The sequence below is a fragment of the Drosophila guanche genome, unplaced genomic scaffold (assembly GCF_900245975.1).
Source record: "Drosophila guanche unplaced genomic scaffold, DGUA_6, whole genome shotgun sequence".
Classification (NCBI taxonomy): domain Eukaryota; kingdom Metazoa; phylum Arthropoda; class Insecta; order Diptera; family Drosophilidae; genus Drosophila; species Drosophila guanche.
This window is the reverse complement of record NW_022995754.1, coordinates 2,622,640-2,646,664: the sequence shown is the minus strand read 5'-3', so window position 1 is coordinate 2,646,664 and position 24,025 is coordinate 2,622,640. Positions and strand designations below refer to the sequence as shown.

The 24,025-nt window shown below is 48.1% G+C and overlaps 3 protein-coding genes and 1 non-coding gene across 4 annotated transcripts in view; 2 read left to right on the top strand and 2 right to left on the bottom strand.

Moving 5' to 3' along the window:
- LOC117589411 overlaps positions 1 to 14,915 on the bottom strand; it is a gene marked incomplete at its 3' end in the record, with an annotated part of 22,613 nt that extends 7,698 nt beyond the window's left edge. The window contains exons 1-2 of the mRNA XM_034281342.1: positions 13,892 to 14,915; positions 80 to 90 (exon numbers count right to left, since the gene is read on the bottom strand). Coding sequence (XP_034137233.1) covers positions 80 to 90; positions 13,892 to 14,735 — 855 coding nt within the window. The remainder of the gene's footprint in view (positions 1 to 79; positions 91 to 13,891) is intronic.
- Positions 5,128 to 5,211, top strand: Trnal-cag. The gene has a single exon. It is a non-coding gene; the product is annotated as a tRNA-Leu (tRNA).
- Positions 14,916 to 15,037: 122 nt separating the features above from the next.
- LOC117589031 (involucrin) lies at positions 15,038 to 16,418 on the bottom strand. Its single transcript, XM_034280659.1, has 3 exons — positions 16,154 to 16,418; positions 15,903 to 16,097; positions 15,038 to 15,838 (listed from the first exon to the last, which is right to left on the bottom strand). Exons 1-3 carry the CDS (start codon positions 16,334 to 16,336, stop codon positions 15,143 to 15,145), a joined length of 1,074 nt encoding a protein of 357 aa, XP_034136550.1. The 5' UTR covers positions 16,337 to 16,418; the 3' UTR covers positions 15,038 to 15,142.
- Positions 16,419 to 21,343: 4,925 nt separating this feature from the next.
- LOC117589094 lies at positions 21,344 to 21,940 on the top strand. The gene has a single exon (XM_034280731.1). The coding sequence runs from the start codon at positions 21,367 to 21,369 to the stop codon at positions 21,871 to 21,873; it is 507 nt and encodes a 168-aa protein (XP_034136622.1). The 5' UTR covers positions 21,344 to 21,366; the 3' UTR covers positions 21,874 to 21,940.
- The last annotated feature ends 2,085 nt before the right edge of the window (positions 21,941 to 24,025 follow it).

The window sequence follows — 24,025 nt, the reverse complement described above, 5'->3', positions numbered from 1 at the left end:
GGGGGGGGGGGGGGGGGGGGGGGAGGAATTATGTATTCAATCATTTCCGGAATGCGGCATTATAGATTGCAGAGTGGGTGGGAGGTCTGCACATAGGTGACGATGGTAGTGCTACGATCCATTGAGGCTCATACAATTTGCATGCAAATATTTCAATTTCCCTTGTGTGTGTCTCTCCCTCTCTGTCTGCTCATTTGCTGAAATCCTCTTGCGACAGCAAAGGGCATCGATTAGCCATGAGCGAAATTCAATAGAATACACACACACACATGTTCATTATCCTGCAGGTACATATTCCCATACATAAATGTATGTAAATATGTATGTACAATGGATAGACGGAGGCGATTACCATTTTTGTAATTTGCAGTGAAAAGGCTTTTAATTTGATGGGAAAACATAAAGGAGCTGGATACAAAAAAAAAAAAAAGAAACCACCTCCACACGTGGACAACACCACCTAGGTGGCCTCGGGGCCAAACGGCTCCTCACCTGCCAGAGCAACCCACCCAACAGTGGGTGGCAGCGACAGCATCAACAGCAACAGCCTCTCGTTCAGGATATGCAGATAACTGTAAATAACCGATTATATGTGCGCACACACACACAAATACATATGTATGTATGTACATTTGTATGTATGAATATGTATGATGTATGTACATCACATATGTACTTGGGGCAGAGTTTACATTTGTTCTTGTTGCTTAATTTACAGCCTTATGTCACTTTTTTGGGTGCATTATATTTTTTCATTATCGCGCAGCAGCAGCAGGCAGCAGAGCAGCACCCAAAATCAGATAGTGTGCGAGAGAAAGAGAGAGAGCGAGAGAGAGCGCATGCAATCTGCTGCTATCTCTCGTCCGCTCTGCCTATATCCATCTCCTTCTGGCAGTGTCCAAACAAAGAGAGGGACACACACACACACACACACGCACACACATCAAAGGGAAATGAGTTTTCATTTAGCCTCACACAAAAGCGGAAATGAATCGAAATAAATAAATAAATTGCACCTGTCCCACCCCGCACAGCCACCCAGCAGTCATCCAGCCATCCGCCCCCACATCCATCCAAGCGCTCTCTTCCTTTACATACACACGATCCCCCCGCTGCTGCAGCATCCCCCCCCTGCCGACCATTGCACATGCGCCGAGAGAGAGCGAGCGAGCGACAGAGCGAGAGCTGGGACGAACTGCAGCAGAACTGTAGCCATCCCGCTCTGGCAGCCACACATAATGCTCTCCCTTTTCGGCACTGCGTGCATTCAACCCGGCAACGCACCTGAGCCACCCGCTGCAACCCCCTCCGACAGCCCAGTGCCCATGCCTCCACCATTGTCCTCGAGGCATTTCCATTCTCTCGCTGCAATTCCTTCTCGGCTTTGCGTCTTTTCCTTTTCGCCTTTTTCTAGCGATGGGAAAACCCTGTGTGCTGTTTGTTTTTTCCCGGCGACAGGCCCCCCGGTTGTGCCATCCGCTGCCCCAACCCCCACCCCAGCAGCTGTCTTTCGCTCCGTTTTTGTTTTGCTTTCGCCTTATCAAACTTTGGCGCTCTCCGGCGCCCACTCAGCCCACACCCCCTCCATTTCGCCGCTTCGTGTCTATGGTTTTGTATTTTGTTTAGGTTTTTGCTTCTGTTGCTTTGTTTTCCCCGCTTTTTACTTTGACTTTCATTCAAGAAGAGTCTTCGTCGCGTCGCCTCGGGTGGGCAGGGCAGGGCTGGGAATCTCCTCTTCGCGACACAGAAACGCAAACGCCCAGCGACGATGACTACGACGACAATGATGATGATGATGATGATGATGATGTTGATGACGACAACGTGGGGCCTTGCCCGACTAGAACAAACTCCCCCCGCAGACACCCGTGCTAGAAAATAGATCACAAAATGGCTAACAAAACACCATGGAGGTCGGGGAACACACACACACACACAGGCAGATATGGGAGAGAGCACATGGAAAGCGGCAAAAGCATCGCAGCAGACATATCTAATGAAAATTAAAGAGAGTGCCGCAAAACTTTAAGTTAGATTTTACACTCAGGCAGGGGTAGCCTTTGGATTGTTGTGGGATTTTCAATACAATCACATCCCACAAATTCACACAAAAGTCCATCATAGTTTTGGTTGTTGGTTTCCGTGTTTTAGTTAAAATAGTTTGAAATGATTTTTAGTTAAATTTAATTGTTGAAAACTGAATTTGATTTCATATTTCCATTGGTTGTTTTTCTATAAATTTGCATTATTTTCGTTACAGAATTGAAGGACATTAGAGGACACACAAAATAGCTGAAATTTTCAGGTATGTTCGAATGAAACTTGCATCCAAAAATGAATCGTTTACGGCACTTTCCAATGGCAAACTTTATTGAGTCACTTATTTTCAACTCAACCATAAACCAATCACTTTCTTAACCAGCTGACATACCATAGCTAAGCTCTCTTCTGCTGCCGCTCCTTAGCACATTCTTGGCTTAATTCACATATTAAATCGCACTCTGGGAACGCATGTCTAATGGGGGACTCCGGCTCTTGGGGAAATTACAATTATGGTTGAGTATTTTTTGGGTTGTGTCGAAAAAAGCGAACAATTTTTGTTTGTTTCGAACGCGAGAGCGGAGTTTTCTAAACTAATTTTGTTAATCAGTTGCAACGGTCGGCGCAGCTAACTAGCGACAACAACAAAACCGCAGAATACACACAGCAAGCCAGAGACGAGAATAGCGTCGACGTCAGCGTAATAGAGAAATAGGGGGGGGGGGGGGGGGGGGGGGTGTGGATTGAACTCTCTGCGGTTTAGGGCTGTCATAGGGGTAGTATTTGCATAATTTACATTCAAAACACCCACACACATAGACACATAAACACATAAACAGCGGGGTGGCCCATGGCGCACACACACACTGCGTATACTTAATCCATTTATACGCTTAGGCTTAGGGGCCGACGCATGCTGGCGTCTGAATGCTGGCTGCAACTTCACTCACTCATGCTTTTGGGACTCGACCCGCTCGACATACAAAATGAGGAGAATTTATCCAACACAGGACCAAGTGGCGCGCCAAAGTTGTAATGTTGTACTAAATCAGGTAAAATAAAACTTATGCGACTAAACCGAAAATTTTGAATGTGTGTTGCTGTTGACAAAGCATTTTCGAAACTGATTTTCGCCCCAGCCAGTACGCACTGCCACGCATTTGTTGCAACAACAACAGCGGCAGCACTGCACTGCAGCCAGAAAAAACTCATTATGAGAGCGCGACGCAGCCACAGCCACAGCCACAGCCACAGAAGTGGGCTCGGACTGGCCCTGGGGCCGCCAGGGGGAGGCCCATCAATAATTAGCAGACCTATTAATACGGAATGCAGTTGCGGAGAGGGAAGGGTTTTGGGGTAGAGCGGCCTTTCTGCCGCCGCCCAGTGCGTGGCGATTGCATTTTTTATATTCTTTTTTTTTTACATGTTAATTTATTCGATTATTTCGTTGTTTGCGCATCGTCATCAACATATTCAGCAGCAGCGGCAGCAACATCGCATTAATGGCACGCACACCACCCAATGCAGCCTGCCCCAAAACCCCCTGCCACTCAGGCCTGCAGCTCCTACTGCCTTTTCATTCGCTGCAACGTTTTTTAAATTCTTTTTTAGATGCGTTCGCACACAAAAAGTGCATTCATTATTTTTTCACCAGGCGCCAATCATTCACAGTTGGGCTTGGGCAAAGGATTGAAACTCGGACTCGAATGTGTGCAATATTTTACGCTGAAATAAAAGAGAGTCAAGTGACTGCTTGGTGGATGCCATGGTAATGTTTTGAGAGAAATTTGACTGTAGTTCTCGACTGATTATTATACACCTTATGGACCTGCACCTGCTGCTAGTACTCCCAAATATTTTAGTCTCTGCCTGTAAATGACTTTCGCATGCATTCCGTCTGTTGCATGCATGAAAAAGAAATTATAATACAATTTATTATTAATTTTTTTTAATATTTATTTTTTTTGCTGCTGCACTCACAAAGAGCCGCCAACCAACCAAAATGCCAACCCACACGCCGTTCCCAGGGGGCGGGCCCAAAAACCGCACGCACGCATCAACGCATTATACTCCCTCCTCCTCCTGCTCCTCCTGCTGCTACTTTTTGTTGTATTATTTGTGTGCTGGTTGTGCTGTGCGCGGAGTATTGCACTTTTATTTCGTATTTTTTATCGCATTTTATGCGATTTTATTGTCATTTTGCGTAGCCCAAACCAGCAGCCTGCCCCAGCGCACACAGAGGAGGAATCCGTACATAGCTTTTACATATGTATACATATATTTAATGTACATATAAGGTGGGATACGACAGCGTTATGCAAATGAGCTGGTGCGTATGTGCTGTCCATGGGGTTATGTGACTCAAAATTAGTGATATCCTCACCTAGCATGGAGCAAAGAGAAGGGATTTTCGCTACTGTTCGATGGCCATAAGTTTACACCCAATCGGAGAGTACATAAATCCGCTCAGTACTTGCGGCCATATATTGTGTATAGTGGCCAAACGTGTCTACGCATTAATTGAATGATAGGCGCATATGCAAAGAGCCATGGGAGTTGGCAAAAATTATAATAAATTGTCGCAAAAATGCATTCAACTACACACATAATCAATTCGTATTCGGCTGTACATAATTCACTGGCTATCCAATCATTGTCGGCATTGGAGTTGAATAAATAAATTCAGATTGGGCCACATTCCTCTCCGACTAGATGACAATTCATCATTTGCTACATCATTACGCCAGCAGGAGGCAGCTCAGCCACTGCATTAAGTGCAGCCTCCTCCTGTCAACTGTGCATTTGGCTGTTCCTGAATGTTGCGCCAGGAGGTGGGAGGTCCATACGTGGGCGCATACATGGGAAATGCATGCGAAAAAAAACATATTCTTATTTAACATTTTTTTACATTTTTGTTTAGTTTTACCCTGCATACCCTGCAGTCAAAGCTGTGGGGCATATCGAGAAATAAATGTATAAAATAAATAATAAAATATTCTCCGCTCAGTGGCGTAGTTCCAAACAACCGAAAAGAGGGGACGAAACATTTCACCGATCTACAGCGCATTTGCTGCGTCGATCGCTACAGTCAGGATGGCCGAGTGGTCTAAGGCGCTGCGTTCAGGTCGCAGTCTACTTCTGTAGGCGTGGGTTCGAATCCCACTTCTGACAAGCATTCTTTTTGTCATTTTTTTTTCATTTTATTTTTATGTTTTTTGTTCGCCTGGTTAATGTATTTCCGTGCACACACGAGGCTGCAAAACAATGCAACAAAAATACACTTTACATGTGCAAAAACATCGTTACACAGCCAGTCGCACCCACTATGCCATTTGCACCCAACCCCCCAAACCCCCACCCCCCACCTTATGTACTCGCATTGTTTCCATTTACAGCAAAAAGAGTCCACAAACCAAATTGATTTTTATTCTACAAAACATTTTGGAATGTTTTTATTTCGCCCAACAATTTGCAACCCTTAAAAAAATCCACACCAACATTCACATGTGCGAATTTTTCGGTGCATGCGTTTTTTTTCTCGCTTTTTAATGATGCGAATCCGATGTACGAAATTTTTCATTAATACTCGCAGTCCGTCCGACAGAGCGGCCTCCCCTCATTGTGTGGCTGCTGGCAGTGCACGTGGGTGCGAAAGAGATGGCCACAGACACAGGCACAGACACAGACACAGTGGGGCGACACGGCGGACATGTGGACTGTGTACGGTGGGGGCCTAAAGTGCGTCATGTACAGGTCAGGACATGGACTTGCTGTAGCATATGCAGGAAAGGTTCTCTTGTTCTCTCTCTCTCTGTGCATGCAGCTGGCTATGTAGTACATAGACCTTTACATGAGCACGACAGAGTTTATGCAATGCGGTTAACAGTGCCCACCCTTCGGCCCACAATGAATCTCAGATGCCAGACCACAGCAGATCTCTCTCGCTGTGTGTTTGTTTGAAATTCTTTTTCACAAAATAATTGAATGTTATATTCAATTAATTGTTCGTTAGGCGGCAGCACCTACCAGCACAGACTCCGGGCCCACACCCACTTACAGCGCCTGCCCCCAGCTGCAGCTGCAGTTGCAGCTTCAGTCAAATTGGCTGCAATCGAATTGCCTCGCGATGCACACGGCCAGATACCAGCTAATGGATAATGCGACCCCGTAATTGGATTATCGGCGAATGAATAACCAGCCAAATTTACTGTACTCCTGTGCTGTCCTGTCCTGAGCCACTGAAACGTGAATTAAAGTTAAGTAAAGTCCAGCCATGTGGCTACAGCGAGGATGCTGGCAGAAAAACATCTTTTGGGAAGGTTAAGGCCCAACCGAAAGGCATCTTTCTGCTGGAAATGATAGCCACTTATTGGTGGACTCTTTGCAGCATTTACTTGGTAAATAAGTTCGGGCTTATCCACTCGAGATGTGGCTGTACCTGCCAGCCACATCCTGGCTGCTGCCTCTTCAGCTGCCTGCTATTAGCTTCCCGATTGAATTAGACTACTTCAAATGCAAAAGGCAAACCCACCTCATACCTGCAGGCTGCAGCAGGCTGCCACATATGTACATGAACAAGGCTCAGCCGTTTGTAAGGGATGCCGGGCTGCCCCCTCATGAAAATAAAACAATAGCAAGAGTAAAGTGCATTTTAAATTTTCGGTTGTTATCGATTTTTGTTGGTGCAAAAGAGAGCGACAGAGCGAGATGGCTGTTGGCCATCTTCATGTACATGCATGCAACGTGGGGTTGCACACAGCCAGAGGACTGTTGCATATATGGAGTAAGCATAAAAAATGCAAATGTGCATGGACATGAAGGCCTACTCCACCCCAACACCACACGAGCAGCCTCTGTGCTGCTGCTGCTGCTGGAGCCATTTGCATTGCCGAAAAATGCAACAGACCGAAGCGAACCGAAGCTTGATCCTTGCTCAAAGTTGGAGCTGGAGACTGGTGAGACTCTCTGCCTTAAATGCACCCAAAAGGGTTGCACTCATGGGCTGATGGCTGCCAGGCAGCCTTGGTCCACCTGCTGCCTCATTCCATATCCCTCCGCTCACCTAATGAAGTTGCAAGCCGCTTGTCAGCTGCACCTGACAACCCACTTGTAGCGGGGAAGAGGAGAATGTCAATGGGTGTGGAAATGTAGCTGCTGTCCAGTAGCTGGCTGCCCATGTTCGACGTGTTGTCAGCAATTCAACCGCACAGCAGACGATTGCCAATTGGGGGATGCACAGGATGCAGCCTCAGTATTCGGCATGGACACATCCTGCGTGCACAGTCAGGTGCAATATCCGCAGCAGAAGCGAGACAGAGAGAGAGAGAGAGAGAGAGTTTTTAAATAATAATGCCCCCCTGCCCATCCTCGTTTAAAAATTGCAAATGAATGGCCATTTTGTAGCTGAAGTTTTGCGGTTTTGTCCTCAATGTGTGGCGGCATCCTTGCTGTCGAAATAGACGTTGATCCATCCATTGAAAGAGCTGCTCTTGGCTCGTAATTAATATTGATAAATGGCTACATTGCCAGCGCACTTCATTGGCCCAAGTTGCAGCAGTCAATGGGGAATGTCAGCAATCCCCCTCTACTGCTCCGAAAACCCATTCCAAAACCCCCGCAGCAGCAGCGGCGTTGAAGCTCATTCGGGAAATCATCCATCAGTTGACAGCAAAAGGCAGACAGACAGACGAACGGACAGACAGACAGACAAACGGACAGATGTACGGACGGACAGGCGGCTGTCCAATTTCGAGCAGGAGATGAATATGGAAACTCGGATAATAGACGAAACGGACATTGATGCATGTATGATATATGAATCAAAATAATGGCTGGCTGGTGGTGCGCTCTCGGATTGGGGTGGAGGCAGGGGGTAAAAAATGTAATTACGCAGCCGCCGCGCATATGTTGCAGTGGGCAGGGACAGCGTCCGCCGTTGCTGCACTTTTAACTGCCTGCAAAAGAAGTAGAGTCCCACAGCAATATAAATCCATTAGCTAGTGCTTAAAAAATGCCTGGAACTGCTGGACAGCACTGGGAACTACTTGTGGCAGGGGATCTCTACAAAATTTGGACTATCAAGAAAAAAAAGTTATAATAATTTGATTGATGGTAAAAAAATCATAAGAAATATTTCGATGATAAAACGAAATCTGGGCAGCTATGAAAATGCAAAAGAGATGTATTTTGGCTCTTCTTGGGCTGTTGTTTGTATCGTTGCATGCCTCAATGGGTGGCAGGGGCATGCTTATTGTGCATATGAAATATTGAAATTTAGCCCCGTAGGCTTAATGCTCGCACGAAAACAAGACTAAAGCCGAACCGAGGCGAGGCGCCTCCACGGCCGCATGCAATGAATATTTGAACAGAAAACAAACGGGCCAAAGGGTGGCTTTGGCGGGAGACTGGGCGGGATTGTGGGTGGATGGGTATTTGTGTGAAACGGCTGTCAGGCAGGGGTTGACTTTTCAAGAGGGACCTGAACGCTGCTGGAACCTGCTGGGCCACTCGACATATTGAAGCATATTAATTAAAAACATTTTCATTTATTAAAAGAGCAGCCAGGGACAGGGAGCTGGGTGCATACGGCATACGGCAGCTTGTGGCACCTGAAAAGCTGCAGCAGCTGGGGCAGTACTTTGCAGGGATCTTTGGTATCTCCGAATGGGCTGTGATTGGACTGGGAGCCACGTGTAATTCTATTAGCCATTCAAATGAAAAAGCCTCCATGGGCAGCGCTCCACTAATCCCTGGGCATGCCATGGCCATTCCAACAGAAATATGCAAACAGCAGGCTGCAATTTTCAGCCAGAAAGAAGTACTCACCCAATGGCCGTTAATCGTGGAATGGCTGCGACCAAAAGCCGGCAATTTGTACCTCCAAAAAGACAGCGGAGAAGGTGCATAGTCATAGGAACATATTTTATCGAGCTGGCTGCCAACAAATTGCCCAACAAGCAGCGACCATAATCGTAAGGCATGCCAGGATCCATAGATGGAGGAGCGATGGAAGCTCGTAGGAAGAATCTCTGTGTGTGTGTGTGTGTAGGACCACAACATAAATTTAAATGATAATAGCGAAAACATACATTGCCAGATACTTTGTTGCTAATTGCGGTCGAGGACGACTTTGCTCTAATTGAAATACAACACGTAGTCTGGGGGAGTCTTTCGGGGGGTCGAGGGCAGAGTGGAGCAGCGAGTAGCAGCGTCTCTTCTGGCAGCTGAACTTGTTTCTCTTTTGGCGCTCCGCTAACCAGACACCATTTATCATTACGAGGCAAGCCAAAAAACTGGGAAAACTAGATTTCTCTGACCGACTCTGCAGGCCACCACCACGGGCCTTGCCTTGGCTTGCCTGGGCTACCGAACAGAATTGAGCCTCGGCACTGCCTTGGGAGTCAGCGTTGTTTGTGGCAAGTGTCGCTCGCTTGCTCCCTGTTCCCTGTTCCCTGTTCGATCGTGCGCTGCTGAGGTTTTTTGCGAAAATTAATTTTAATTACCCAACGATGTTGTCGCCAAAAGCCGCTAAAAGTTGCTGCCTCGATGGCTGTCCTGTCAGTTCTTCATAGACAGCTGATCAATAACAATTTTCGTGGCATTTCCGCTTCTAATTAAGTGCAGCAGTTGGCCACGTCATAGCAACCAGTGCACAGATCTTTCAAAACAGTAGAAATCTGAGACAGAGTTTGAGTAAAATAAATCGTACAAAAAAATCCCAAAATTAACTTTGATTATGCAGCCAGTTCGACAAAATTCAAACAACTCCCAGCTGCAGTCGCAGTCCATCGTTCCAGACGCTGCTCAGCCGGCGCTCACGATAGAATCCACCACCGAGAAGCTTCACAAGGTGCGTCAGCGCCTCACTGGCCTCTCGGAGCGCTCGCTGGCGCTGGACCTGAGCGTGGAATCGCTGCGACGGCAGCTCACCGCTCAGGCACACAGGGATGGCAAATACGCGCTGGAGCAGCTGACGAAGCTGAGGAAGCTGCGAGATGCAGTCACATACTTAAAGGATGAGCAGGCACTCGGTGGTGGCACTTCGGGCCGCATTTAATTTGCACTAAAAATACATGATTAAAGAGACAAAGGCCACGTTGGCTTTGGTTGTGGTTTTTGGTGACTGGAGAGCACGTGCCCTTGACCGTGTCAAAAGCGCTTCAAAGTCGTAATTGCGGAACTACGCCTGGCTGAAGAAGATCAGCCATATAATTGCAAGCGTTATCGTAATCGTATTGTATGTGTGGCAAAGGTCTAGTGATGGCAGCTCGCACTCCTACTCCAACCGCAAACTGGGAAAATGGGAGAGAAGGCGAGAACTAAAACACAAACTGAATGCAAAATTTGCAGCATGCGTCATTAGGCTGCCGCGGCTGCAGGGTGTGGAGTAGTCAGTGGCAGTGCAAGTGCCTCGGCTGCTGCCATTTCGGCACACGCTTCGCTGGTCAGTCGTTAAGTGAGTCAGCGGGCTGGTTGAAGTGCTGACTGACCAGTTCCTTCCTTCACTGCCAGACCTAAAATCCAGACACAGACACCAACAGACACTCCAGGCTGCCCCTGTGTGTGTGTTAGCTTGTGGTGAGTGATAAAAGGCAGGGAACACAACGTGGCTGCTGCTGCTGCTGCTACGCCTACGCAGACGACTCTTGGCCCATCGTTTAAAACAATTCCAGGGGGTAAGCAAGGGGCCGTGGGCTACCACAGATGCATGCAAAATTGAGAGTTGTGTAGAGAGAGAGAGAGAGATAGAGAGGAGAGTGGGTAGGGCGGCGAGCGCTCGACTCTGGGCAAGGTGTAATTGAATGAAGGTGAGCGCACGTCGAGAATTATCTATTCCAGCTTGACTGTAGCGCATCCAACTTTCGCCTAGGCCCACCCTCACTCCCACACACTCTCTTTTCCCGTCTCTCCTTCCTGCCTACCTTGTGTTTCTCTCTTTTGTTGGCTTCTTGTTTTTGCTTCTCTCTCTCTCTCTCTCTCTCTCTCTCTCTCTTGCTTTGCGCTCAGCACACTCTCGTAAAATCCTTGAACGAGATCATCAATCTTGCTTTGTTGTACTTCCATCGTGGCTTCACTCCCCCTCCTATGCCCATTCCCTCCCTGTGCCTTTTTTGCCTTTGTTTTTGCTTTCCTCTCTTTTTTGGTGTCCCGCCTTTTTTGTATGTCATTTGCCATGGACGCCCCACTCCCTAAATCGAGCACGAGTATTCCACGCTTTTTGTTCTTTACGTTATTTATGCCACCCAGCCTCTCCCCCAAGCAGACGGAGGGACAGCGACCGGTGCCAGCGGCAAAAACTGCAATCACTTTTTGCTGTTGGTTTTTGTCAGTTTTTGTGCGGATTTCACTTTTTTAGTCATTTCCATTTATTTTATTTGCAATTTAGAGCCCCCGCCACACGTCCTCCTTGTCCACCCACAAATGGGAAAGAGCCAGCAGAGAGCAAGAAGCAGAGAGCGAAGGAAAGAGCGCAAAAAGAGTGGGTGAGTGAGAGCGAAGAGCCAGCAAGGCACTGGAGAAGTTTTTGGTTGCATTTCATTTCGGTCTTTTTTTCTTTGCTGTTGTATTTGCTATGTTAGTGTACTCTGTTTGTGTGTGTGATGCAATGACCTCGAACTTCGTTTGCCCATCGCTGCATCTTGAAGATCTTTTTTTTCCTACTACAAGTACGAGTATACCCTTGAAGAGAGAGGGTACAGTGCGTCGTGTGGTTGAAATGTTTGGCAAGCAGGGAAAGTGGGATTTGAATAAGTAACATATTATTGATGTAGAAATTAATAATTCATAATTAATACGATTAAAATTAACTAAATAAAAACAATAAGAAAAACTTCAAAAAATAATTTAAAAAGTTACTTTGGGTTTCCTATCTGAACAGTAAAAATGTTTAGCAAAATCAAATTAAAATATCATCGCAGGGTATCAACAGCTGCGACCTTCCTTTGATCTTTTTTGTTTATTTTGTGAGGGTAGCAATATCGTGTCTCGCAGCTTACCGGCTTTCGGCTTAGGGTCTTGTGCAGTGCAGTGAGGGCATGGCCTGGTCAGCTTCGTTTAGTTGGTCAGCTTAAGCGCCGCCGCCGGGCTTGGGCTTTGAGTTTGGGGAGTCGAGAAGTGGGTGAGAGGTGAGGGACAAATCTTATTGATAGCTTATTATCTTAGAGATGCCCAAGACAGCTTTCTGCATTATTTAGTTCAGCCATAAAATAGCTTTAAGAAATGAAGAAGGAACTTTGCAGAAGCTTCTACTGCCAGGAGTATTTTCTGTAGCTCTCTCAAGAACTCTAATGCAGAATTATTATCAAAAAATAGCATGCGAAGTTTTTGCATGTACAATAAAAATCAATAAAATTCTGCAGCTCCACTTGGAGCCAGAGAGAGAGAGAGCGAGAGAGCCACTACCACAAGTTCAACAGCCCAAACACACACGTGCAAACCGGCACTCAACCCTTTACACAGACGCACAGGCAATAAAAAACTGCAATAATATTCGTGTACTCTCTCTCTCACACTAATACTGGACGCAGCAGCTCCAAATTCGCTCCAACTCGTTCGCTGCTCTCCCACATTGGCAGAGCGGCGCTCGCACGCCTTGCATGCTGCGACTGCGACGGCGACTGCGACTGAGACTGGCATGCCAGCAACATTTTGCGGTTGCTCTCGAAATCTAAATTTCAAGTTCGTCGTCTGCCATGCAACTCATCCGGCTGGCAGAGAGTTTTTCGGCCAAACTTCAACTAGAGGCACGAGAGTAGACGTTGACCCGTCGGCCTCCCCTGGCACCGGGAAGCAGCATTTTGTGGGCTGCACGTTGAGTTTTTCAGCGATGCACAGTAGCAGGTCCTGTCATTGATGATTGCAATGATGATGGAGTGGCTTCTAGTTACATTTTGCCGATAAAATATTACGGATTTACCAATGCTTCCACTTGCTGCGCGCTCCGACTGATTGCCAGGTAGAATAATAATTCCCATAAGTTCGATTGGGCTGCCAAAAGCCGTCGGCTAAAAACGTACACATGTAAATGCCGCGTAAAAAGAACTCTAAATTCGGTCTCTACTATGCCATGCTGGAGTCACAACAAAGGGGGAAAAAAGGGTAGACAAGAGGTAAAAAACCTCTGCCATAAATAAAGCAGCAAAATAAAAGGTAACAGAAAGGGACAGCGGCTGCTGCTGCTGCAGCGGGAACACAGTGGAGTGGCCCCGGCTCCCGCTCCCGCTCCCGCTCCACCTCCAGCTGCAGCCACCGTTCTGGTTGAAAACGAAACCGGATTTCTTTTTTGATTCATTTTTCCCCGCTCTCCCCGCTCCCACACTTGCAGCCAGTTTTGTTTCCTTTTTTGTTTTGCATTTTTTTTTTTAGAAGTTTTCGAGTTGTCTCGTGTTTGGGGCTGACTTTTTTTTGTTGCTTTTACATTTGACTGAGTTTTTGGAATGCAGTTTCCCTTCTGTGCTGCTCCGTTCTGGAAACTTTGCCCCGTTTTGTTGCAGCAGCACGTCCCCCCCCTCGTTATGGTTTTATTTTATTGGATGGTTTATGTTTATTTTCGTACCTCTGCCCTGCTCGGACACGAATCACAGTTTCCGTGTAATGTTTTTGCATATTTTTTTTTCGTTGTGGCGTGGAACAGGTTTTATTTCTCGTATTTTGTGTTCTTTTCTTTTGTTTTATTTTGGAAACCCAAAAGGAATACGAAAAAGCTTTTGTTTTGATTTTGAAATGGGAATCTGGAACTGGTTTTCCCTGCCGGGGACACCTTCAAGAACCTGTGGCCCACTGCCCCAACATCAAGTCGTTGGCTCGGCGACTGCCAACTTAGCCTCTACCTGCTCCCCGGTGTCCTTTCGGTTGGGAACTCTCACCATGTCCACGTTGTACAGCCGAAAGCCGACCTTCTTGCAGCGCACATTGAGGGTGACGACCATGCAGTAGAGCAGCACCAGCAGCTGCCGGGCACGCAGCACATACGAGGCGCCCATGTCATCCGGGAAGATCGGCTTATCCCACTCGGAGCAGTCGTAGAGGAAGTAACCCCCGTCATGGCTGGAGCTGAAGCCAAAGGCGAAGCGTCGCTCCTGGCACTCGAGAATGCCCCACTGGAAGCGCGTAAAAAAATAGCTGAGAGCCTCCAGCAGACTCATCGAGGCGCTGGCCGCTGCGCTGTACACATGCCCGAAGGCCACCAGCTCCATTTGCACCAGAAAGCGAATGTCCTGGAAGTCGCACTGCACACACATATCATCGAGACTCAAGTTCTGATTCCAGCGCTGACTCGACTCCACACTGGCCCGATAATACTTGTCGCCATTCACGACAATCGCGTCCAGCAGCTTGCTCGTCCAGTCGCCCAGTCGCCGGAAAATGCTCGCCGCACAACAGGCCACGACGTAGCAGCCGAGCGACTGGCGACCCCTCACCTTGCTATCGAACCAGGGAGCACGCGGATGCAGTCCACCCCAAATGGACCACAGGCGATCCTCAATCTCCACATCATAGTCGCGCCAGCGTGTGCCGCTCAGATGCCGCTGCCTGCCCTCCAGATTCCGCCTCAGTCTGCGACTCCAAATGGGCAAACTGTGCCCGGGCACCAGCCAGGTCATGGACTCGCTGCGCACCGACTGGGAGGCGGGCTGCTTGAGCAGCTTCATCAGGCCAACAATGGCGGCCTGATCCTCAGAGTGTGGAGGGAACATGTCAGCGTCGACAGCGGTGGGCCCCAAGCGGCTGCAGAAGTCACCACTTCGGTTTGTGTAACGGCTGCAGAATTCACCACAACTCTTGGCGTAGCGGCTGCAGAATTCACCACGACTTTGAGGCCAATCTCTGGCCACATTTTGGTACCGGGTGGGATGCCAGCATGAAGCTGCAAATGAGAACGGGAAACGGAAAATTTGGGCAACTGTTGAGAAACTTCAAAGACAGACGAAATTGACAACTGAGCGAAAAGGCAAAGGCAAAAGTCAAAAATGCTCCTCCCAAATGAAAAACTGCAACGCACTTTGCATGCAACTTGTAATCATCGCTGTTTGCCACACACACAAAAAACACTAATGATAGGGGGGGGCAAACAGTCGACAAGTAATGGTGCCAAAGTGCCAGCTCATGCTCCGTAATCAGAGGATGAAAGCAGCTCCCCATCGCCATCTCCTCCTCCACCGCCCTCGGAGCACTTCAACTCCTCCAACACCGTTTTGGTTTTGTTGAGCAAACACTCGCGGGACTGCTGCAGATCCGCTTCCATTTGGCTCAGTCGACGTCCAATCCTCTCCTGCATGCACCGCAGCAGGGCCATGTCCCGCTCGGTGCGCTCCTTGTTGATCCTGCTGCTGTCCAATTGATCGCAGAATTTGCCAAAACGCTGATCCAACGCGACCATTTTGCCCTCCATGCCACTGATTTTGTGGCGCAACTGTGCGGCGCGACCTTTCAAGCTCTGCAGTGGCTGGTCGGAGAACTGTGCCTCGGGATCTGGCGCTTCGTTTGCTGGCTGATAAATCTGGCAAACTTTCGACAAGCTGCCACGAAACTGCTGCCAATCGGCGCTGTCTGGTTGACTCTGCTCCATGTGGGACGTGAATTCATCGATCTGGACGACAAGTTGATTGATTTCATCCTCCTTGCTGTCATAATGCTCCTTGGTGTTCTGCTCTTCGGGGAGCAACTCTTCAGCTTCCTTCTTGCTGGCAAACTCTTCCTTGGACTTCTGCTCTTCAGCTTCCTCCTCCTCCTCAATGTCTTCCTGTAGCTCTGGCTCAGCCTCAGACTTCAGCTTTTTGTAGCCACACTTGAAGCCCTTCTGTGGATTTGCAAATATGTTGACATATTTCGTTATGCGCAATGCGTTACCCTTTCTAGCCTACCTTCCTGAATGCCGACTTGAGATGCTTGGCCTTGGAGAGCGTTTTCCTCATGAATTCGCTGCGCATCTCATGTACCAACTCTTCAATGTGGCCGGAGACCGCTGTTTCCACGCTCAAACGGTGCTGATAGTCATCGAAATCGAGGTTATCCTCGTCCGTTGGCTTGTCCAGCGATTCGTAATCGATTAAACCTTTCTGCAGGGATACGGATTACGCAGTTGCACTCAGAAGGGATTGGTGCTGGTACTCACCTCCACCATCAAGTCCAGATGCATGGCATCTGTGGTGAGTTCCAATCCAAGTTGCTCACCTTCCTTCAGGCAGATCAGGCTGTCGGAGGTGGAGGTGTGCAGTGTGTCGCTGCCGAGTTCGGAACCCGCATTGGGCATGCCCCGCGAGGCATCGTCCGTGGGCTGTTCCCGATTTGTTTCCATTGTACCGAAAATTTACAACAATCAAAAATATTTTACGCTCGTCTGTATTCGAATTGGTTACAAGTTTCAAATGATTTGTGGCACTGATTTGGGGCAGCTACAGTTTGACATTTGTCCTGGCTTTGGGTCTGATTCAGGGCCTACTTTTCCTGCCCGTTACTCTGTGGCAGCGTCTCCCCCTGCTGATGTGTATGTGCAACCAGAAATTAAGTTCGCGTTGCAGCAACGCATTAGTGCCAACCAATAATTTGTGGCATCGTAAACACGTCGTAAATGTTGCACTGGCAAATTTGGTAGGCCTTCATTTTCTATACAAGACAACGGGCAAGGGAGGGCCCTACCTACCTGTCCCTGCCCCTTGTGCTTGTGCTTGAGCAGCCAGAGCGTAATTACAGTCCATTAAATTCGCAGCGTTTGGCTACTTGCCGCATGCATGATAAGTGCCACTTGCCACTTGCCGTTTGCCCCGTACCCCGTGCTCCGTCTTGGCAGTGCGTTTGCTCATTCGCTCATCAAAGGGGAAATGAAAACGTTTCGCATTTCTCTTCTGTTTTTTTTGCTGCTCTTTCTGTGGCAACATGCAACCGGCAGCAGTCTTTGAGTTCTCGGAGGTGTAATGTATGAGTAGAAGATGTCCGGGTTCATGCAACAAAAGTGCAAAGAATGATAATCCTCCATCCAGATCGAGCTGGAAAGGAACCTCTTGTCCAAGTTTAGGGTACAAATTAACTGCGAATAATTATCAAATCTGTGATTGAGAAGTTCCTCGAAATCTGCTGCAGTTCCCAGGGTACTCCCGGAGTCGTTGTCTGCCCTTGCGGCTCCCATTTGTTTTCTCTTATTCTAATTAGAGACTTGTGCGGCTCGCTCTTGGCGTCCATTTGTCTCCACAACGCTGAGGAGCATGGCCAAGAACGTGGCTAGAAGATGTCGGAAGGAAAGACTGCCACTGGAGCTGCCACTGCCGCCCCTTGATAGGTTAATCAATTTATTTCATCGTCAAGAAATGTGGATAAGTGGAATATAAAGAGATCCACAACCAAAGTGAGGTATTTCTGCGATCGTTTCCTAGTTTTGCCAGCGAGTATTAATGGAACTGGCAGAAAATGAACCGCCTCAAGTGGGTCACCATAAAAGTGAGATATGATAAGGCTAGAAGCCGCTTTGAAAACTGGAAAATGTGTGACCAAATGGCAGAGAATCCAAACTGCAATTAGCAGTGAAAAGATAGAAAGAAATGGGTGGAAAATCTTCTCTTTGATCCAGCCGAGAGCCGGGAATGCCATCTCCTGCTTTTACAGTTTGTAACTTAAATTTTGAATTATAAAGCAGACCCTGGGGATGCCAACTACTCGTTCCGCACACAATTTAAATTATGTTTGAATATTAAAATGCATTTCTGGCGCTGCATTTGATGATTCATTTGTTTGCAGGCAAATAATAATCAATTCGAGAGGCAAAAACCCAACGCAAGTATCGAATTATTGGCCAGAACAATGGCGGAGGGGTTTTCCCCCTGCACAAACAAATGAAAATTTACACAAACGCAGGCAGTGATGATTTATTAATCGAATTTCGCATTAACATCGAGCATAATTGCAGGCATCAGAGCATATACATTTGTGCACATAAAACCATACATAAATATGCGTGTACATAAATAATGAAATGCAATTCTTTATAATTAATTAAAAGGCTTATCGTAGCAGGGGAGAACAGCGGAGAATTGTTGATTATATTGCTATTAGGGGGAACGCAATTAGTTGGGGTTTTTGCCTGCCAGAGATTCCATTTGCATTCCAGCAACATTTCTCCGTGTCATGGTGTGGCTTGGCAGCTGTAATTAGGGAAGACCTGGCAGAGGTGAGGACAGATCTGGCACCTCTGCCCATCTCCCCTTGGTACTCGCTTTGCTTGTGGATCTCCCCCAACTGAGTTTCTCTTTCGGTGGTCTAATGAGTGGGCACTCGCTGGGAACCCTCTAAGTGGTGAGCTGCCAGTGCCTGCCAAACCAAACCAAATCGAGCAAACGACACACAGTTTTCTGTGCAACCTGCCACACACTGCCCACACAGGTGCAAGCAGCGTTTGTCCAGAAGACACTCTTTCGAGGCGGGTTATACAAGGCGGCAGCAGACAGGCAAAGGCACTCCAGCCGTGTCCAGGAAATTTCAGATGGAGGAACGGGCACCTCGGAGAGAGTATTTTGGAGAGCATCAAAGCCCCAACTGAAGCTGCACTTTTGGAACTTGAAATTTGATATCTGCCGCAGCCGAAGCAACAAAATCCACCATTGCAAGCTGCAACCTGTTGCAAGTGTGTAGTAAAGCCGCAACTCGATGTTGTTTGTCGCCAAATGTTGCGGCAGTGTTTGCCCACGTGGTGTCACGAACTTGCCAATCCAAACCGAGGGAAAAGCAGCAAGCAGAGAAATTTCCCGCTGTGGAAAGTGGCGGCAAAGACTGGCTGAAGGCAGGATTTCGCCTAGCAGCTAGCTGTTGCTCCCTGGTGCTTTCAATTGAAAGAGAGCGGAGAGCCACAGCCCTGATGATGACAAGAGGGCAGCGGCACGAGTCAGGTCTTGAGGCCAACACGCCTGCCGCTTGACACGTGTCTGTCCGTGGCATGTGGCATGGAATGGCAGCAGGCAAGTGGCTAATTAGTGGCTCCTCAAAGTAAGACACCTCAGCTCTCAGTTGGCTCTCGAATCGAAGCGACAGATGATTTGCATCTGCCTCTCTGCCCCTTTGGAGCTCTCTTTTGTCGCTGATGATGGCGTGCCAACAAGTGCAGCTATTAATCCACAATTCCACTGGCAATTTCACAATTAACGCATGTACCTGTGAGGAAATTCCAAGCAACCTCAGCCTCAGCCTCAGCCTCAGAGCTAATTGAAAAGCTGCGTGTCCGTGTCCGTGTCCGTGGCCGTGTCTGGTGCTGGGTTCTGTGTGTGTACTGTGTGGTCTTATCGCTTTGACAGTTGTCAGTGCCGCTAGCTGACATTTTACACCAAAGCATTTATGTTCTATGCGAGCCCTGGCACGCTCCCCTGCCTTTGTCAGTTATTTTTTGACTGGCTGCAGGAAATGGTCAGTCGACAGCTGGCAGCAGAGAGTTTCTGCGGCAAGCTTCCGCGTTTGGCCAGCGCCCTTTTTGCTCCCAGCTCCGAGCTAACCCAAATACCAGCGCATTGTCCTGGCTAATGAGCGTGCCACTTAGGAGCTGCGACTCTCCTGCAACATTCCTGCAACTCATGGCAAAAGTGTGCACAAACTTCTTTCGTTTCCAAGCGCCATAACTCAAAGCCAAGTCTAAATGAAGTAGTTACCGAGCGGCCAGCGCATCATCATCATCATCATCGTGTGTCCATGATGCAGGGAATTCAATTCACGCCTGCAAGGAATGCCTTTGAGAGTGCTCCCCCCTCTTCATGTGAGGCGATAATTAGCGCGCAATTGTCGTTAACGCCGCCTTTGTCTGCGTCTATGCCAGGTGCCCCTCGATCGTTCGACAGGCAACGTGACGAGCAACACAATTGCAGTCCATCAGCAATGGGCTTGGGCTTGGACTTGGGCTTGGGTTTGGGCTGAGCTGATCACCTGCACAGGAGCAAGCCGCAACCGGTTGCTGCATAAATCATAAAATAAAAGACACTAAAAGCGAAAATAAATCACCAAGCGAGCCGGGCGGGGCATTAGAGAAATTTGCCACAGACCGGCTACTGGCTACTGGCTAAGAGATCCTCCACTCCTCCCCGGCTGGAATATTAATTGTGAGTGCAACGGGCGCATCAATTCTGCAACTCCAACTCTGTAGCTCCCAGTCCCAGCCTCTGCGCATGCGTGGCAGCCTCCGATTGCCTTTGAAATATGACGCCCAGTTTTTCTCTGCATTTCTCTGGCAAATCCAATGTGCAGATTTCCGAGAAGCCAGTGTGCAAATGAAGCTGGAATATCTGCTGCCTCATTGTGATGCATGCGACTGTGATTAGGAGAGTTGCCACAATTATGCCATAGAACAGGGCCGGGGAATGAGCCAATTTTGGGGCTACAGCAATTAACAATAAACGAATGTTAATCGCTGCAAAGTACAGTTGCCGCAAGTGGCTTTCTGCCTGTTCTGGCGATGAATCTGCAGTTTCTCTGGCCCATAAACTGACTGCCAACTACCAGCGACTTCTGTGCACTTTTTTGTGCAGCTCTGCCTCCTATGGCGTTGAGGCTCCAGAGCAGTCGCCGAGGCAGGAAAAACCGGCACTCAGGCAGGCCGTCAGCAGGCAGAGGGGCGCCGGCAAGTGGCAAATGTAATTTAATAAATTAATTACATCAATTAGCTGGTGCATTTTTATTGAAATTGCTGTAAATATTGGGCTAGAGACGCTGCCATTGCGCGTGGATTTATGGAGCATTTCTCAGCGCCACAGACCCCGGGCCTAACTTATGGCAAATTTATGCGGTAGGAGTGTCCCTGCGGTCCGAAGTTAATGAATGCGCTTTGTATTGATTAGCCAGCCGGCGAGCCAAGACAAATGCTTGTCCAAGTTATTAGTTGTAGAAAAAAAAGGGACAGTCCATTAGGCCAATGAAATCCGCCAGCTGCCATGGCTTAATTTATAGTCTCAAACGTGTGGGGGGCTGTCGCTGGTGGGGTTGAGACGTGACTAAAATGCCAGCCACTGTCCGCACTGGCAAACAATTGCCCAAATGCCCAAAACAAAAGCAGTGGCCAGACTAGAACATTGACTGCATATTGATGTGCGGATGGATGGATGCAGTGTAACCAAAAGCAAATCCACAAACAAATCCAAAACCAAACGGCAAATGGCAAATGCAAATGCAGTCAGCCTGCTTCAGGTTCGTTCGTGTGTCTCTCTCTGTCTCTCTTTTTTTGGGGTCAGTGTCAGTGTGACCCTCTCACGCTAGCCGCATCTTAAGCAGTGTGTACCCCCCTTTTGGGGCGTGCTCGTCTGCTATATATATGCCAGACCCACTGCCCAAGCAGCGTGCATTCAGTCAGTCAGTCAGTCAGTCATGGCAATGGAACTCAGCCTCAGCTCGTCGCTTGCCTGTGTGCTGGCCACACTCCTTGTTCTGGGCCTAGTCCATGCGGATGTGGGCGTGGCAGAGCAGCAACGTCTTCGCCTGCAACAATTGTCGTATCCAGCGGCTGGCTTTAAGCCCGCGCGGCAGTTTCCGCTGCCCGCCGCCGCTGCTCAGCCGCAGTCCGAGAGGCTCGTGGCCAACAGCGAGGCGCAGGAGGATTTGGATGATGCCGCCGAGGAGGTGACCACCAGACCCAAGATAGCGACACCTGTGCCGGCTCCTGTGCCCGCAGCTGCTCCTGTCACGCCCACAATTGCCTATTATCCAGCGGGTGCTGTGGGCTTTGTGCATCCCACGACATATGCCCAGGTTCTGGGAGCACCACAGCTGCCACAAGCGGCGTACGCCAAAGTCCTGGCAGCACCACAGCTCCAGCCACAGCCGACAGCTGCCTATGTGAACGCGCCCCAGTACTATGCCGCCTACTTTGGCTGAGCTGAGAGAGATGTACCCTAACCAGCGTAGAATATTGTTCCAATAAAAGTTGATTTTTATCGTCGAACACTGGCTGCCAGAATTCATCTTGTTCATAGTTTAAGTGCGCGCCTGCTCCTGCCTCCTGCCTGCCTCTTGCCCGATCTTTCTGATCGAAAGCCTCGTGATTAGGCATGCTCCATCAACATGCCAAATCTGCAGCGATTCCTGGCTTCCAGGAGAACCAGACAGAAAGCTGCTAAGCCCAAACGGTAGGCAACAGGCTAACGAGCATTTGTGGAGACTGCGGAAAGCTGGGGTCCGGTCCGGTCACTCAATGAGTGAGCAAAGATAATCTATTATGACCGTAACAAGAAATAAATCCCAACTCGGTAATCCATCATTTTACGACTTGGCAATCAAAACAAGGAGTTTAACTAAAAGAGTCAGTCAGGCAGTCAGGCAGTCAACAGCAACTCCAAGTCCAACTCCAAGTCCAAGTCCAATCAACGTGCAGGCTGGCTGCATATTCTTTTGCTAACGAACAAGTCGCGAGTCATGTTAAAGTTGTTGTTGGCCAGAACTAAAAGATAGAAGAGCTCGCGGGCTCCGTCCTAAGATTGGGCCTGGCCAGCAGGAAACATGCATTTTGGACAGGCTGCTGCTGCTGCTGCTGCTGCTGCTGCGGACTATTCAGGCCAAATCAAACGGAGCAGAGCAGAGCTGCTGCCTGGCTGCCTGGCTGGCCGTGACGTGACGACAGTTGGCAGCTTTGGGCCATTTTTGGGGGCACAACGACTAAATAGTTGCCAATAATCCGTGTCCAAACTGATCGCGGCTCACTGGCCTTTTATGGCCATGGACGAAAATTAGATGCCAAAATGCGGCTGAAGGAGCGGAGCTGGATGGATGCTTCATTATCGATGCACAAACTTGGGCGTGTGCCCGTCTCGCTCCATTTGCAACGGCACAAGAAACATTTTTGCATTATTATTGCTTCATCAAGTGTCCAGCTGAGAGAGAGAGGCCAATCAATGCGCTGAAACCTAAGCAGTGACTGCCCCCAGGCAAAGCCACAGACAGAAGAGAATGACGCGACGACCCGTAAGAGCATTTGGAACTGCTCAAAACATTTTTGAAATCGCATTTAGAGGTGAAGGGTGCAAGGTGCAACAGTTAGTGGCATATCTGATATCCACATGCCACAAGCCAACACAGAGAGGGCTTAGCAAAAGCAGCGGCAGGGTAATTAAAAAGAAATATGGGACACAACACCAGCCCCAGAGAGTCGAGCACACACGGAGTGGCCACCGTATCAGTTACAAATCAGTCGGGAGTCGGGAGTCGGTAGTCGGTAGTCGGGTGGCTCTGCTTATGTTTTTACATTGGCGAATATGTTTTCCAACGTGCAGCGCAGTGGAAAATGAAAAACAAGCAACCGATGCAGTAGCGGCAAATTGAACAATAACAAAAACGAGCTGCATATATCCAAACAGCGATAGAGTAACAAGTAGACAGGCGGCAAGCAAGAGATATGTGTATGTGTGTACGCTCTTATGGTAAATTTTAATGGATTTTATATTGATAAGCTATATTAAAATAGTAACCAAAAAGTAATATTACTTGCACAGCAAATTTAAATTGCGCGCCCAGCATGACTATTGATGGGCAGCACTGTCAAAACTGTCATTTTACAACACTGTAAAAGTATTCCTTATTCCACTTCTATTATAAACTTATCGAAAGTTTTGGCTATGAAACTAAGTTCACCGCCAAATAATCAAAAATATCGATATATTATTAAGATTTTCATCGGTATAGTCTTAGCTTAGTAGCTCCATTACGGTATATTTTCAAGCTGTCAGCTTCTAATAACAATAACATCTCGTAAAACAGCGTAGTCCAATCAAAAGGGGCTCATAAAATTATATCTTCAGTGTAGAGAGTACAGTGGAGTCCCTGCCCCATTCCCACTGAATTCCAAACACACTGACGTGTTTTACCGTTGGCAACATAATAAAAACATTAGGGCACTATTATGTTTAAGAGCTCTTTCAGCGAAATCGTTATTTTTGTAAACAACCCAATAAAATAAGTCACAAAGAGTATGCCAATCTTGTGGCGAATGTATTGTACAATCGTAGAAAATTGTAGTTCCACGTCTGAGAGTCTA